We start from the raw sequence: 16,026 nt of genomic DNA, 5'->3' as shown, positions 1-16,026 counted from the left end.
ACAGGCTAGAATACCCTCCTAGTCATTCTCCATGACCCTCCATAGCCACCTCCTCCATGAAGCCTTCCCTGACTCTGCCAGGCAGAGTTCAGTGCTTCTTCCTCACTGTGCTGCCCAAGTACCCTTTGATGATGATCATGTGGTGTAACAATTGATGCTACTTTTTTCTGAATCCCCCACTTGTCTATGAATTCCACAGGGAGAGGAGGATTGTCTTACTCATCTCTGTGACCCCAGGGCAAACACAGAACTTGGCTTGGCATAGCTCCTCCATAATGGTTGTCAAACAAATGAGTGTACTTTGGAATAGAAGCCTACTTTACCCAGGGGGCAAACACAGTCTGCGTATTTAGAGATGAGTTACGTAGAGCCGTCAGGTTCTCAATGATAACCACATCTGAATTCAGTATGCTCTTCTTTAGAATTTGGTGCCACAGGAAAGTGACCCAATTTTTCAAGAGACCCCCCTCCACTTTAGAGCAGAGGCTCCACTGTGGGAGTGGGGATCCCACTCTTGGGAATTGCAGGTCAAAAAGTGGAGGATAGGAGTCATGCAGATCTGGGTTCAAATCCCCTCCTTGGCTCTGGGATTTGGGCCAGTCTAGTGTCTCTCTGAGCCTTAGTTTTCTGGTGGTAGGTGTCTGTCATTCCACGGTTTGGAGGGTTCCGTGAGAGGGCAGATCATGTGCTTGTTCAACAAGTTGTTCAACAACAGGGTGATGCAGCATTGCTGGGCGGGGTGGACCATGTGTGGGCAGGGCCCGCAGGAGCTTCTCCCCCAGCCCCAGCGGCCGCCCCCCCCCCCAAATTCACAGGAAGGAGGGGCTGGCTTTTCAGTGGCTCTGTGATGCTGGGTGAGCTGAATCAGCGCCTCCTGCCCCTGGTGGCCTTATGAGTCTCTCCCTTTATAGAATGTGCAAATTTTCCATAACTGTCAAGGAAAACGGAAGCTTCTAATTTTGCTTAGCACTGCTGAAGCTACTTCCATTAAAATGATTCCTGGGGAGACGGAATAACCTTAGGAGAGGTATTATTTTTGATTAGAAAAGTCTCAACCCAGCTGTGCTATGAAGCTGACTCCACAACGGCTTGGCCGAAAAGAATAGCTGGCTCATTTTTTTGGGAGGCAGGCCCCATATTTAATGTCCAGTCAGAATGAAGTAGGGGAGGCCAAGTTCACCCAAAGGGGAGACCAGGAGCCCATTGTGAGTCATGAGTGGTGTCAGAGAGCCCTTACTTCCTGGCTCTGGGTCACCCCCTTGCCCCCAGACCCTCCTGTTCTTCTCTGTGGACCTGCCCTGCCATGGTCACAATCAGAGTATAGGGAAGGCTACCGCTCTTGTGTGCATTCTTGCCTAGCTGTATTTCATTCATGAGCCAAGGATTTTTTGTCTCTCTCTTTTTTTTTTTTTTTAAAGTAGGCTCCATGCCCAGCATGGAGCCCATCAGGGGGCCTGAATTCACAACCCTGAAATCAAGACTTGAGCTGAGATCAAGAGTCAGATGCCCAGCCGACTATGCCAGCCAGGCTCCCCGTCTCTCTTTTTCTAACACTATAACCAGAGGGCTGGGACCCCACGGTTTTCCTAGAGTTTGTAGGCTGAAAATCTCAAGACAACCCCCTCAAAAGGCAAATCCTCTCTGTCGACGGACTTCCATGATAAAGTCAAAATATGTTCCTAATAAGAACAAAATTCCTAACAGAATCAAAAACTTTTCTTAAAGACTTTCTTCAAGAAAGAGCTGTCTCTGGCGGCTTGCTCAGCTTTCTCTCTACTTCCTGACCCCTGTCGTGGGATACTTTGATTTTGTACTCTGAGAGCATAAAACTTGTTTGAGTGCCGTCTCTCCCTCCCCTTTGGACATTCGCAGTTTCTCATAGAAGCGACTTGGAGATAATGAGCTGCCGGCAGGTGCACAATCTGTCATGCCCAGACAGGCCCAGCTCACCAGCCAATGACCCAGGCACTCATGTCCCTGCACCCCTTCAGCTAGGCCCCGACACAGCAGCAGCTGAGAAAAACAACCCAGATCTTTGTGCGCACCCTTGGTTCTGACGGAGGCTGACAAGTTGGGAACTGTTCACAGACTCTGTCGGAGCTCACTCCTTGCTTGATCTGGCTACCTGTTCCGACTTGAACCTACAGAAACAAATCCCACCTGCAGAGCCAGAGAGTCTACCCAAAAGACACTCACTTAGGTTAACAAGCCCTTTGTTTTTGAAATGCGCATAGTTGAGAGTGGCCTCTTTCTCTCCCTGGAAGCATGAGGTTGGATAGCATCAGCATATGTCTCCCTGTAGCCCCCTAGGACCAACTTCACAGAGCCCCCCAGTGACTTGTTAATGCAGACTTCCCAGCCCCACCCTTATTATTGCAATGAGACTCTCTAGGGGGTGAGGCCTGGGAAGTCCCCAGTTTAGCCATTTCCCCAGATGAGTCTGGTGCCGTTTGAGAACCACCAATCTCAGGTAAGACTGTTCATCCTGTGTGTTTATTTATACCTGGGCAGAGTTAGTTCAATCTGTCTATTTTCTTCTAACCCTCTCACTGAGGTCTGCTGGGTGGAGGGATTGGGAATTTGGGGTGGGGAGGGAAGAATTGGAACCTGTAGGGCGTTAGAAGAGGGCTGGGCTTAGGGCTAAGGGTCTGCAGTTGGTGGAGAGACTTCCTCTTTCCTTTGGTCCCAGAATGTCCCCACCTCTCTCATTTGGGACAGTGCTGTAACTTGGTGGGATTCAGGTGGGACTGGCTTTTGCAATCTGAATGGGGACTGCACTCCTAGGGTGAGCAGGGCTCTTATGGGGCAGCAGTCTCTTAGTTCCTAACAGCTGACTCTCAAAGGGGCCTCCTGAACAGTCTTTAGGAACCCCAGTTGTCCTTGAACATGGCAGGTGTGGGGTTGGGGGAAGGATACCTGACCTGCAGTGTGCTCCAGCCCAGATTTCTCTTCTGGAGGATTGAGTCTTCTGACTCTGTAGAAACAGATAGGGGACCCATCTTACCCTCCAAGCTCAAAATTCCACAGGAGAGACACCCCCCACCCCTGTGGGAGGGCCAGAGGGAAGATCCCGAGCTAGGCAGGGCAGCCTGAGGATGGGCTGCTCTGAAGCAAACATTCACCTTAGGGGGGTCATTCGACTTTATCACCAGCCTAGCTGGCACGCAGAATAGTTCTGAGTCCCCTAAAGCACACATCTCATTTATCCTAACATGGCTTTTTGCTCATCAAAGATCTCTTAGGGGGACATGCTCCGGGGAGCAGTCAGAAGGTAAAAGATGACATTTACAAAAATCCATTCTTTCCTCTGCACTTCACTGCTCTATTGACTGTTTCCCTGTCCAATCACACTGCCTTGCCGCTGCACGTCCCATTTTAGGAACTGCTAAGGCCCTAAATATCCCATTCTTTCTCTACTGTGCTTGCTGCTGCCGCCACACTTTTTCTTCCCTTCCCCATCCTGGGGGGCCTGGGTCCTCTTTGGTTGGGTCCCTCCTGTCTAAGAGGTGTCCATGTGGTTCCCAGGACTTGGGACAAACCAACTGTATTGCTCCTCTTCCGCTTTCATCTTTTCCCATGGCTTTTCCTGATCCCAAAGATTCCCTCTATAGATGAGCGGCATCCAGCTGAGAATTGTGGCCGGGCCAGCCCTGCCCTTAAGTCATGATCTTTTTCATTTTCTCCTGGCACTGACCTTCTGAGTAGCTATGTGCCAGTAGGGCAGGCTCCCCGTGAGGAGCGGGAAGAGGGATTGCACAGAACACCCAGCCCAGGAGAAATGGAACCCAAGTTCACGTAGTCAGATTCTCAGTCCAATGTTTACCCTACCGCCTTGAGCCTGGCTTTGTTTCTCCTGTTCCTTCTATCATTCACGTTCGTGAAGAGTTTAATGAGCCCTACTGTGTGCGCAAGGCATTGTGCTAGACTAGAAACACAGAAGGGACATCGAGGCCTTGGTTTGTTGACTGACAGCTTGACTGTCCTTCAGTCACAATGCCTCCCATGCTGAGTGGCTACATCTGGCAGATCTAGAGCAAATTTGCTTTTGGGCGATTCAAACTTATCTCATTCCCCCCACAGCTAATCACTGAGTATGGGAGCCATATAAAGTAGTCCGGCTCAATCAATGATGTATCTGGCCTGATCTGGACCACAGTTTGTTAGCGAAGCCACTGCTCAGAAAGGGTCCCGTAGAGCCAGATCAGTACCCAGGTATCTGTGCTTGCAGCTTCTCCTCCCTCCCCTGTCCTTATTCACCATTTCCATGATCATCACTGCCATTCACAGAAGCTTCACTGCATGCCACACATGGTATTTAATACTGCGTCTTACGGAGTCCTTACAACAATCCTGTTAGGTTGGCCATCTTAGTATTCTTACTTCAGAGCTGCAGGGGACATTGAGGCCCAGGGGATTTATGCACTTGCCCAAGGCCACACAGCCAGGGAGAGGAGAGCTCAGACTCACACCTAGTGTGTCTGGGCCGTGGGCTGCTGTGGGCTGAGGGCACAGCCAGACACTTCTCAGGTGCATCTCTCTGCTCTGGGCCAGGCACCTGCTCTGTGTAAACACACACTACTTCTCTGTCCCATAGAGTAACAGCTTCTGTGGTTCAGCAGCACCAGGGTCCCATGCTTCTAGGTGGTTCCCATGGGTGGGGCAGCGTAGTCCATGATTCTGAGCTGAGGGGGACAACGCTCAGTGCACTGGGTCTGGGTTCTCAGAGTTAAGCCTTTTCCCCTGATGGGCGATTTCTCAGAAGAAGGAGAAAGTGAGGCTGTGCTGTGAGCTGGGAATTGCTCAGGAAACCTGTGTGGCTGGGCTCAGTCATTTTCACCTACTGGGAAACAAATCTCAGGCCCCTCAGGTTTCCTGGGGCCCCATGTCAGCAGTGCTAGCCCTGCAGGTCCCAGCTGTCATGCTTGTGCCTGGAGGCATGACTGTCTTTCCCTCAAGATTCTGGGCGGGAGCCTGAAGAAGGCAGGGAGGAGTTCTGAGCCTGGGTGGGCCGGGGGAAAGACCTAGACTGGAAAGACTTCAGTGCCGCAGGCCCTTTACGTAACCCCCTCATTTATTCCTAAGGTTATTTATGAACAAGGCAGAGAGTCATTTCCATTTTATAGGTGAGGACAGAGAGGCACGGATAAATCAAGTGACTTGGCATAAGGTCATCAGCCAGTAAACGCCTGTGTCCGGATGAACTCAGGTCTGCCTGACTCTTCTCCTAGACCACTGCTCAGTGCTACTGACGGGCCTCCAGGACACTGTCTGGCATCCCCCCCGGCGGGGGGAGCCCTAAGTCTGCGTGGACACAGGCTCGGGAGCTCCAAAACCACCTCCACGCGGGAGGCTCTGGCACCCGTCTTGCTCTGCGTGTGGCAGCTACTTCTGGACCCTGATGTTAGTTGGCCCAACGGTGGCTTTCTTCAGGCTGGCGCACGTGCCTCTTCCCTCCCTGCCTGAGCCTTCCCCACTGCTGCTGAGGCACGTGACACTGCTGGACTTGCTCAGTGTCCACGCCCCGGACCTGGCTGGCCCAGCCAGGCGTACAGAGCTGCTGACCTGTACGCACTCGCACACCTACCCCCTCATGCTATGTGGCCCTGGCTTCCCCACGGCTGTCCTGGAAGGGTAGGGGAGTTCATGTCCTCTGGAGTGAATCTGATTAATGGAAGACAGCAGATGGGAAGGCTCTGCCTGATAAATTGTCTATTCCTCATTCTGATGGGCTATTCGGAGATGCGATGTTTCCGTATAATCTCCCCAGAGAGTGTGTCATGACCGAGTTGTACGTTCTGATAGATGGTGGCCAGGTCAGCATCCTGTATCTGCTCTCCCTCGTCCCCCGCCTCACTTTTCTTTTTCCTTCAGTCTTATTGCATTTGGGTTGCAACTGCCTTTCTCCAGTAAAGTGTTGGCATACAACATTTGCCCCGGGCTCTGTTTTCTAGGTAGCACAGGTGAACACGATGATAATAGTAATAATAATTCCTTTCACGTATTGAGAGTATACTGTTTGGCCGCCGTATCATCTCCCTGAATCTTCATACTATCCCTATTAAGCAGGTATTATTTTTATCCTCATTTTAAAGATAAGGAAACGGAAGCTCAGAGAAGTTAAGAAACATGCTCATGGCTGCACAGCATGTAAGTAGCAAAAACGAAGATTTAATATAGCTTAAAAAATGGATTCTTTCAACTCCAGAACCTGACCTCTAAGCCACCCTTAAAGAAGGTTGCCTGTAACTTGTAGAAATACCAAGGAAACATGAGTCTCTGCAAGGAGCTGCCTGCGAGAGACTCCTAAGGATTCCCGGGGAGCCCACGAGACCCTCCGAAGAGAGCCCTGGTATACTCACGTTGTAAACGCTGGGTTGTACTTTGCACCTCGGTAGTAGGAGTAGAGATTGAACATCCCAATCATGAAGGCCACAAATACCATGATGAAAATGACCATGAACTTGAAGATATCTTTCACGGTTCTCCCCAGTGAGATCTGCAGGGGCCCGAAACTCTCGTTGGCTGGCAGGATGTACGCGATTCGAGAGAAGCTCAGCACGACAGCGATCGCATACAGCCCTTCTGATATGATCTGAGGGTCTGAAGGCCACCACTTGTCCCTGGCTGAAAGAAAACAATCTGGGTTACTCATCGCGGGGAGACAGGATCTGCTGTGCTGACTTTTCTCTGGCGGAGAAACCAGTTAGGCATCTTTCGAGGTGGCTGACCTCATCATTGCCATTCCTGCCCTTGTCTTGAAGTTGATCCCAATACACTGAAGGTGTCACCCTCCCTCTGGGAATGTGCTGGTCCATCTGCTGGGAACACCCTGCCCTCACTTCAAGGCCGCTTCATTCATACTCATCCTTTAAGACTCTGGTCAGGTGTCAGCTCTCTCAGGAAGCCTTCTGTGACTCCCACAACCTGGGACAGGCTCCCCATTCCTCTCTTTGCTCCTGCAGTATCCTGTGCACCCTCTGTCATGGACCTTTCCATGCTGCTCACTCTTCTGTCCTCCTTGCCCGTGTTTGAGCTCCACCAGCCGAGGACGTCCCATCCACTGGGGAAGCAGCATGGGGAAGTAGTGGCGAGGAGCATGGGCTTGGAGTCAGATAGACCCAAGGTTGACAGTGTGGCTGTATGAATGCCAGCAAGTCAATTAACCTTTTGGAACCGGATTTTCTCCATTTGTAAATTGGGGATAATAACATCAACCTCACAGAGCTGTCATTGAGGATGAAATGCAACCCTATATATGTAAAGTGCTTAGCATAGGGTCTCACACACAGCAGGTGTTGCTAAATGTTTGTTAAATGACTGACTGAAATACCACAAGTTTGGACTGGCCACAAATCAGAACACTCGAGCCCACACAAGGGCCAGGAATCTGGATCTTGCCTGAGAAAATGCTCTTGGGTTTTGTTTCTCAGGCTGTGTATGTCTGGAAGAGTTGTTCTGGGTTTCAGCGAAGGTCTCCAATATGGCGACCAGTCATCCAGGTTTGCCATGACAGCCCTGTTCCAGGTGGCAAGAGTCCTGGGACCGATCCTGGGCTGTGGAGTTTCTGCTTGTGGCCTCTTGTGTGGGTCTGAGCTGTCCAGAGTGTATTCCTACAGCAGAACAAAGCTGTGAAGTGTTCCTATGGCACAAGGAGTGGCATCCATCACTAATAAGGCTCCCTGCTATGTGTCAGGACACACAGTGGTTCTCTGGTGAGGGCAGCATCTTCATCCTCGGGAACTGTATGTGGGTGCCTGCAGTTATCACAACGCTGGGGCAGGAATATTACTGAGATGCTAATACCCTGCAATGCTCTAGACAGACCTGTACCATGAAAATTGCTCTGCTGAAAAAGCCAAGGGTCTCCCTGTTGAGAAATGCTAAGTGAAACTTAAACTGAGAAACACTGAGAAACTGAAATTAGCTCTTACATGTACATTAGCTGTAATTTTAGTGACAGCCCTGTAGAGTAGATATTATTATTGCCATTTGCAAGATTGGATTAGGAGTATGGGGTCCTTGTCATAGCCAGGTAAATGCAGATAGCAAGGAGATTACATAGCAATTCTTGGCAACCCCAAGGGAAATGAAGGAGGAATTTTATCCTTTATTTTCAAGGCTAGACTGTGTTAAACAATTATAATAATAAAGAGCAGCAAGAAACCTTTAGTAAGGGAAACCAGGCCTCTATTTGCTACGAAGTTTCACGTAGTGTATTCTAAATTACATTTGGAAATACAATTAAAATTATAGACTCTATGTTCTCATCAAGGTCATAACTCAGAAGTCCAGGAAAGACAAGTAAGGAGAACAAATTATGTTTTTCCAATATATCTGTCACCCTCCAAGGATAAATAACACATTTGGGTAACATGAAATAAGACTTGGCTTCTACAAAGAGACACCAAAAAGGAATTTCTTTTTCTCCCCCGTCCTATAATTTACATATTAAACCTCAGCTGTAATAATAAAAGCCACTTCTATTATCTAGTAAGATAGATTTAGCTGTCCTCAGACCCCGGTGACTAGGTCAGGACTTCTAGTAAAAAGTGTTCTACTTGGACTGGCTGGTAAGAGTTACAATGGGTGTAAAAGCGAAGAGCAGTGTGATGATTCAGACAAAGGGATTTTCTTCTTTTTGGAGCTCTTTCCATGAGAAAAATTGCCCTATCACAACCTGGAAAACTGGAATCTGCCTATTTGGAGCTGTAGAGGTTGGAAGGCACCACTGCCTTGCTGGCCACCAGGGGGCTCTCTCGCTCCACAACTGGAGCACAAGGGCCCACTATGAGCCAAAAGATTTCCAAGGGCACAGGGTGAATCTCAAAGCAAGGGCAACAATGTGCAGTACTTTGCAGTTGGGTGAGACCTTAACACAATCCTTAATAGGAACAGAAGTCACAAGTGGACAATACTGCAGCCTGAATCAGGGCATTAAGAAAATTATCCAATTTAGTATCAAGATTCTCTCATCTTTCATTGATGAACCCTGAATGGCCCAGAGGGGAAAATATACAAGCCCATTTGGCCTTTAACAAATCTGAATTTGCTAAACCAATCAACAAAGAGTGAATGGTTTGTAATACGAGAAGACTCCCCGTTTCTCAGGAGGTGTGTCCTTACCACATTTACGTGTGGCATGATCTGTGCAACGTGATCTATATAGAATATGGGTAGCAACTACTGTGGTAAATGGCCGGCCCTTGGCAGCTCACTGCTTTACCTGACCACGAACATTTTTGAGGACACAGGAGCCATGTGACTTCATCTAACAGGGACTTTTGACACTCAAACCCTTCAGATGTAGCAGTGGCCATTAATGAATGCCTAAGTGTCCAGCTAATTTACTGGGAACAATAAAAGAGATCTGTTTCTTCTCTCCACTCCTCTTTCTCTTTTAGAACAGAAAGTACCGTGTTAGAGCAGGAAAATGAACCAATAGGCAGTATTGATAATAACTGTTACCATTTAGTGAACATTTAATATTTTCAGAGCACGGTGCAAAATTCTTCATATGCACTATTTAATCTGTAAAACAAACTTTTTGACTTGGGTATTATCCTGGTTTTACTTATGAGAAAATAAAGGCTCAGAAACGTTAAGTAAACAAAAGTCTCAGAGTAAGCTATAGAAGTAGGGTTTGAATCCACGTGTAACTCCAAGGGCTGGCGACATAAGTACTTTGCCATTCTGCATGGTTTTCAATTCATGTTGGGCCAGGATCCCTTGCTATCCAAGGCATTCCTGTATTTCTGAGAACATTGTGAGTCCTGCCATGGAAACCCATTTCATCATCTGTAAAATAGGGACAGAAAAGACCTTTTGCAAGGATTGGAGTTTATGGTATAATATGTCTATACAGTTCCTGGCACCTAGTAAGTCCTCAATAAATGGATGCTACAACTCTTACTCTTCCTAAATTTTCAATCTACTACCTCACACTGTATGGCCTTGTCGTTTGAAAGAATTAAGGCAACTCCAAAAAACTACTTTGGCCACGAGAAAGGAACTTTTGAATTGGGGAATCAAGGGCCTATCTTTGCACGAAACACAGGGATCCAATATAGAAGGACATTTCTTCCATCTCTACATTTCCCCTTAGTGCTCCTGGATCCATACCAGAAATGAGATCTTTGGGGGTGCCTGGGTGGCTCAGGTCATTATCCCAGGGTCCTAGGATTGAGTCCCACATTGGGCTCCTTGTTCAGCAGGGAGCCTGCTTCTCCCTCTGCCTGCCGCTCCCCCTGCTTGTGTGCTCTCTCTCTCTCTCACAAATAAATAAATAAATAAAATCTTTTAAAAAAAGAGAAAAAAAAGAAACTCCCAGAAACGTTCCAGATCCTTTCCAAAACAAATCTATCCTTCTTAACACATAAAAAAATAGTCACTAATTCCACGTTCTAAGAAGCTCGCTGTGCTGCACGAAGTAGGACTGTTTGGGAAGGGGATCTGCATGTGGAGTGGCGCTAAGAGCCCGTGGCCACGTCCCGGGAGCGTGGGGCGGGACACGGCGGAGCACCGCCCTCCGGCTCACCGTAGGTGAAGTACGCCACTTCCGGCGGAAGTGAGACGTTGTGCAGCGTGTCGTCCTGCACGTGTTGGTCCACGTACAGCTGGGCCTCGCTGGCCTTCAGGAAGGCCATGAACCTGGCGGTGAAGGAGGCCACGAAGATGGACAGCATCCCGAAATCCAGCAGGTTCCACAGGTGGAGCACGTACTCCCGCGGCCCCTCCTCCCAGATTTCCTTGCATTCGGACCAAATCATTCCTGAGGGAGAGTGAGAAGGTCAGGCTCATTTTCCAGTTCCCTTGGCATTTGTGACCACAGCGGGGCACGGAGAGAACCAGGGGACGAATGTAAGTGTGAGCTTTTAAGAGCTGAGAATGTTCATAGCCAGCAGCAAACGGAAACCTGGCTTCAAAGGAAAGGAAACAGGAAATTCTCAGACCGCGTGAAGACGTGTCACCTGCCCCTCTGCTTACAGATAAACCATCTCCAGAAGTGAGGAGACGGTTCTCATCCTCTTATAGATTCTTGGAGGTAATGTAGGAGAAATAGAGCGTCCAACATTTGTGCATTTTAAGAACTGAGAGGTCTTAAGGAATCGTCCGGTTCTAAATGAAATGTAAGGAAACTGAGGTCCGAAAATGGGAAAGGGCTTTTTGAAGGTCCCATATGTGACCTAGAACCCCGTTCTCCTAACTTCCACATTCGAACACGTTCTATATTTTGGTGATCGTTTCAGTGAACATTAGGTTTGGGTCGTTAGTTTTTTTTAACTTGCTGGGTTTTAAAAACATGTCTTAATTGTTACATATTAAATAACGTAGAGGTATGTAAACAAAATGTTGCTAGTTCCGCTACCTCATCTCTAAGCCAGCCCTGCGAGGTGACCTAGAGTAACAGTTTGGTGTGTATCCCTCTATACCTGTGCTGCCAATATGGTGGCCACTAATCACATGTGGGTATTGAGCACTTGAAATGTGGCTGTTTGAATGAGAGATTATGTATAAGTGTAATATACCATACCAGATATCAAAGACTTCATAAAAAGTAAAATATCTAAATTTTTTTATATCAATCACACATTGAAGTGACAATATTTTAGATAAATTGGGTTAAATATTAATTTTACTATTTTTATTATGAGTCTACTAGAAAATTTGAAATTAAGTATGTGGCTTATGTATGACTTGCACTATATTTCTATTAAATACTGCTATTCTCTATCTTCATCTTTATTGATTGTTAAAAACAAAATGATTTAGATTATTAAAACTTAATGATACAATAACATTTTGAGCACTTCCTATGTGCCAGGCACTGTTTTGTGCATGTATATATTAACTCAGTTAAATCTTTGCAACAATACCATGAAGTACATCCTGTTATCTCAGTTTTATAGCTAATGTTTCATTAGGTACAGAGAGTTGTTCTGTGCCCAGCTAGGAAGCAGGAGATCTGGAATTTGAATCTAGGAGGTCTGCCCCAGTCGTCTGTGCTCTTGACCACTATGTTATTCTGCCTCTTCAGGAGATAAAATTGGATTCAAAACTAGTAATGTGTAGAAAAGATTCTTGAATATTTTGTAAATGACATTAGGGAGTCTCTGTAGCTACTCAAACCTGGGAGAGAGTTGATGCAGAACCAGCCCATGCTATGCACTACACTTAGCCTGCATACTTAGGAAGTAATGTAGTAAGAGAATGGCTAAGTGGTTGGTGAGTGAAATGGTTTCACTCACCACCTACTCACTCCCAAAAGGTTAACACTGCCTGCCTCTTTTGGCACTTCCCTGGCTCCTACGCATCAGACATGAGGGCTTGCCTTCCCATAGCCTCTTCCCTCTCTCACTGGCCCTCCTCATCCTCCTTTGTTGCTTCTCATCCTCCAACCCCCCCATCCCTTAAAGGCTGTTGCTTTCCAGGGTTTTGGCCATTCTCGTTTTTCCCTCTGTCCTTGAGTAAGGATGTCCACCCTTACAGCTTTGTCCTTCATTTCCTTGCAGATGTCCCACAAGTAGATAATTTCCAATTTTTCTTAGGTGCTTGAAAGCTGTATTTCCACTATACAGAGAGACTGCTCTAAGTGGATGTCCTGCCAGTGCCAGAAATACTCCATATCCTAAGTTGGCCTCCCCATCCCTCCCTACCTCAGTCCCACCATTGCCCACTACCCCCTCTCTTGCAGTCCTGACTCCTCAGGCTGTCCCCATGGATCACGGCAGTTCTGCAGATCCTCCTCTGGTGGACTCCCAGATCCATCCTGCTCTCTCACTTTTCACTTCTTTCTCCTTACCTCCTCAAGTACAGGTTGGATCATGGTCACTTACTCCGGCAGTATACTCCTCAACCCTAAGATAAAGTCCAGACTGCAGAGCTGGGCTGTCAGAGCTTCCTGTGATCTCTGTGTCCATACGCCCTGGATTTCAGCAAAGGAGGTCTCCCCAGCAGTCCCCCAACAGTTCCAACCCCAGCCAATTGCTGGTGTTCCTTTTTCTGTCTCCTCCAGACCTCAAGCCCAAGCACACTGGCAGATGACCACATTATAATACAGTGGCCTTTGAGGACTTAGCTGCCTACGAAGCCTGGAGTCAAGGATGATACTAGGAGCTGACAAACAGTCATGGGCACAGAAGCATGGCTATCTTGGTCACAGGGCAAGCATGGCTGACTTGGTCATCTGGCCACACTAGATCATCTCTCCTCTGCCCAGGGACAGTTTTAATCAGAGTTTTCCCTTTTCTGGTGAAAGTGGTCCATTATATAGGAGGAATTGAAACTAAATGTTTCTCTAAGGAGAATAGTAATTTGAGAGCATCTGTTTAGAGGAATTGTGGCTTTGTTTGATGAAATAGATTCTAAGATCAGCCTGTCTGTATCACATCAGAGTCTGCACAATAGGAAATATCCCAAAACATTGCAGGTTTGTTTACAAGACACCCCCACTCCCCACCTTGCCTTTTTTTTTTTTTTTCTTCGCAAACCACCCTTCTCAAGCTTACCCTTTCAAAATTTGTATGGTAATTCAGCAAAGTAATAATTTTCTTAACACTGAGATTACTTTCAATTGGGCCAGTTCGAATAGATATTTTAGAAATGTTTTTAGAAAAACCATTACAGGCTGGAAGAAGTAATGTTTATTGCTCTTGGCTACCCTCAAATTAAAATTCCTGATGTCTTCGTGGAAGTGCTTTTAGCTGGGCACTAGGACAGTTGCAGGCTATGACTTAGGGCTGTCACTGGCCTTAATTCAGGAAGCCCTGGGTTCAGGTTCTAGCTTTGGCCACCTACTGGGTATGTGACCTTAGAAAAGTCTCTTGGTATTCTTGGAATTTAGGGGTAATTTCAAGCACCAAAAGTTCTATGAATCTGAAATGCAAATTGCTTATAGAAAACTGACTTTTTGGACCAATATAAGTAGCTTCTCATTGGGTATTGCAAATCATTTCCTCCATAGTCAAATGCCCTTGTCAGTTTTACTAGATTTAAATATTAACTCACTCAGGCTAATTTAAATTATTCTAAGGCCATGAGTAAAAGCATGGGCCCAAGGGTTTGAGCAGCAGGAATGCTTAATGAAAAAAGAAACATGTGAAATTAAGTACTTCAGTGAGTGAAATTAGGCCCCTTACTTCCAAGGGGCTGAGGGTAGGTCAGCATTTTCTATCCAAAGCTGAGTGTGACAGTCTCTTGCCTCCAGCTTGTCAATCAGAGGAGTGTTTAGAGCCCAGGGGCTCAGGAGTAAGGATGCTGGGCACTGGAACCTCCTTCAGGCAAAATCCCCTTCACTCAGGGATGCCCCGGAGCCCGGAGAACAAGGTCACTGATAATTAATGAGGATGGCTGACAGTGGAACAGGCTGGGAAGCCTTGGGGGAAAGGAGTAGCTTCATTTGGGCAGGTTCTGAATAACGGCCTGCAGGCTGCTGAGATGGAGCTTGTCAGTTCAAAAGGGGGTTCACTCCCATCCATGCTTCAGATGCTATTTTGAAGGGATCCCCCGTCAGAATTCTGTGAGACTTTAAATATGCACATTCCTTAAGTGGTCTTGACCCCAGGGCATCCTCTACTCTGTCCCAGGGTCCTCAGCAAAGCAGACTTCGGAGACCACCTCCTGGGAGGCCTTTTGGTCCTTTCAGGTCAGCTTCTCATTTTTGGGCGGATGTTCTGTGAATTCACAGGAGGGAGAATATGCCCTCAAGCTCTGACATCCAAATACTATCTCAGTGGCAGGTCCTTTGCAACAAATCTGGGCCTCATACATATTTGGGATTCAGTTGATGATATTAATAGATTTAAAAATTTCTCAACAAAGCTCTTCCTCTTTCTCTTCTCTCATTTTAGTAGTTAGTAAGTGCTGTGCACCTGCTAGGTGCCAGGCCCTGTGCTCAGCACTTGAGCAACAGTAAACCTTCCTAATAGCATGATAGCTGGTTAAACTGTAATTATCTCCACCTTACAGGTGAAAAAACTTATGTATGAAGATGGCAAGTACGTTGTCCAAAGGCACACAGGCACTGCAGGACCTTGCTCTCTGCTGGGCTGTCACCTACCATGCCCACTACTAGGCACAAGCTTACTCTTACTGGTTGGGAACTCATCCACCCACTTAATAGACATTGTTGAGTGCTGACTCAGTGCCAGCCACCATTCTAGGGACACCACAACCAAGATGAAAGCCCTTCCCTAGCAAGCTCAGCCTAGCACTGGAGACAAATGTATCACAAGCAATGATGAATGCTCCAGGGTGACAGATGCTGTAATGAAAATGCCCAGGGATTGTTTGTGGAGACACAGGGATAAGAGCAGACAGTGTTATAATCATGAGACCCAGCAGAGTTCCCGGAACAACTTGTATTTGTTCGCTGATGGAGTGAATTCATGGAGGAGGTGACACTTGGTGTGAGGAACCAGGAGTTAGGTCAAGGAGTAGGGGCTGGCATAGAGTTCCAGATAGTGGCCATGGGAGTGTGGGAGGACAGGCTCTTCCAGGGGACTTGAAGAGGCTGACGATTGGTAGCAGGGAAGGTTAGTGAAGGCCCAAGTAGACCATCAATAGGCTTCCTTCAGGCCATGAGGGGGAGACAGGGCTTCACCCTGAGCAGCTAGATAATCCTGAAAGGTGATAAGCAGAGCAGATACCTGGTCTCACTTGATGGGAGAAACTTTGGAAAGATGACTGGAGTGGTCTGCTTGGAAATTGATCTGAATAAATGAAGAAGCCATCAAAACAATGAATTAGGTGAGGAACCCAGCCCATAGGATTTTATAAGTTCATTCTTGGCCAAACTTCGCTGTGTGATCCTGGAGCTAAGACTTAGCACTGCCCTTGGAGAGTTTATAACCCTGGTGGGTGGGGTGAGGGAGAGCTTGATCCTAACATTTTACACACGTGAAAAGTGAAATTCAGACAGGCAGGGCCACCAAGGAGAAAGGGACACAGGACTGGGTTTTCTGACACCCAGTCCCAAGCTCTTTTCTGCAGCCCTTTAAGTGTATTTTCCTACTATGCTGGGCATTTACA

General features: G+C 47.3%; 1 protein-coding gene across 1 annotated transcript in view; it reads right to left on the bottom strand.

The window, feature by feature from the left end:
• Window positions 1–16,026, bottom strand: part of TRPC7 (transient receptor potential cation channel subfamily C member 7) — a 118,471-nt gene that overhangs the window by 24,662 nt on the left and 77,783 nt on the right. The window contains exons 5-6 of the mRNA XM_081827024.1: window positions 10,535–10,768; window positions 6,360–6,624 (exon numbers count right to left, since the gene is read on the bottom strand). Of these exons, the coding sequence (XP_081683150.1) occupies window positions 6,360–6,624; window positions 10,535–10,768 (499 nt within the window). The remainder of the gene's footprint in view (window positions 1–6,359; window positions 6,625–10,534; window positions 10,769–16,026) is intronic.

This window comes from Leptonychotes weddellii, chromosome 7, assembly GCF_054177405.1.
Source record: "Leptonychotes weddellii isolate Sample4059 chromosome 7, ASM5417740v2, whole genome shotgun sequence".
Lineage (NCBI taxonomy): Eukaryota > Metazoa > Chordata > Mammalia > Carnivora > Phocidae > Leptonychotes > Leptonychotes weddellii.
This window is presented reverse-complemented; position numbering and strand designations above follow the sequence as displayed.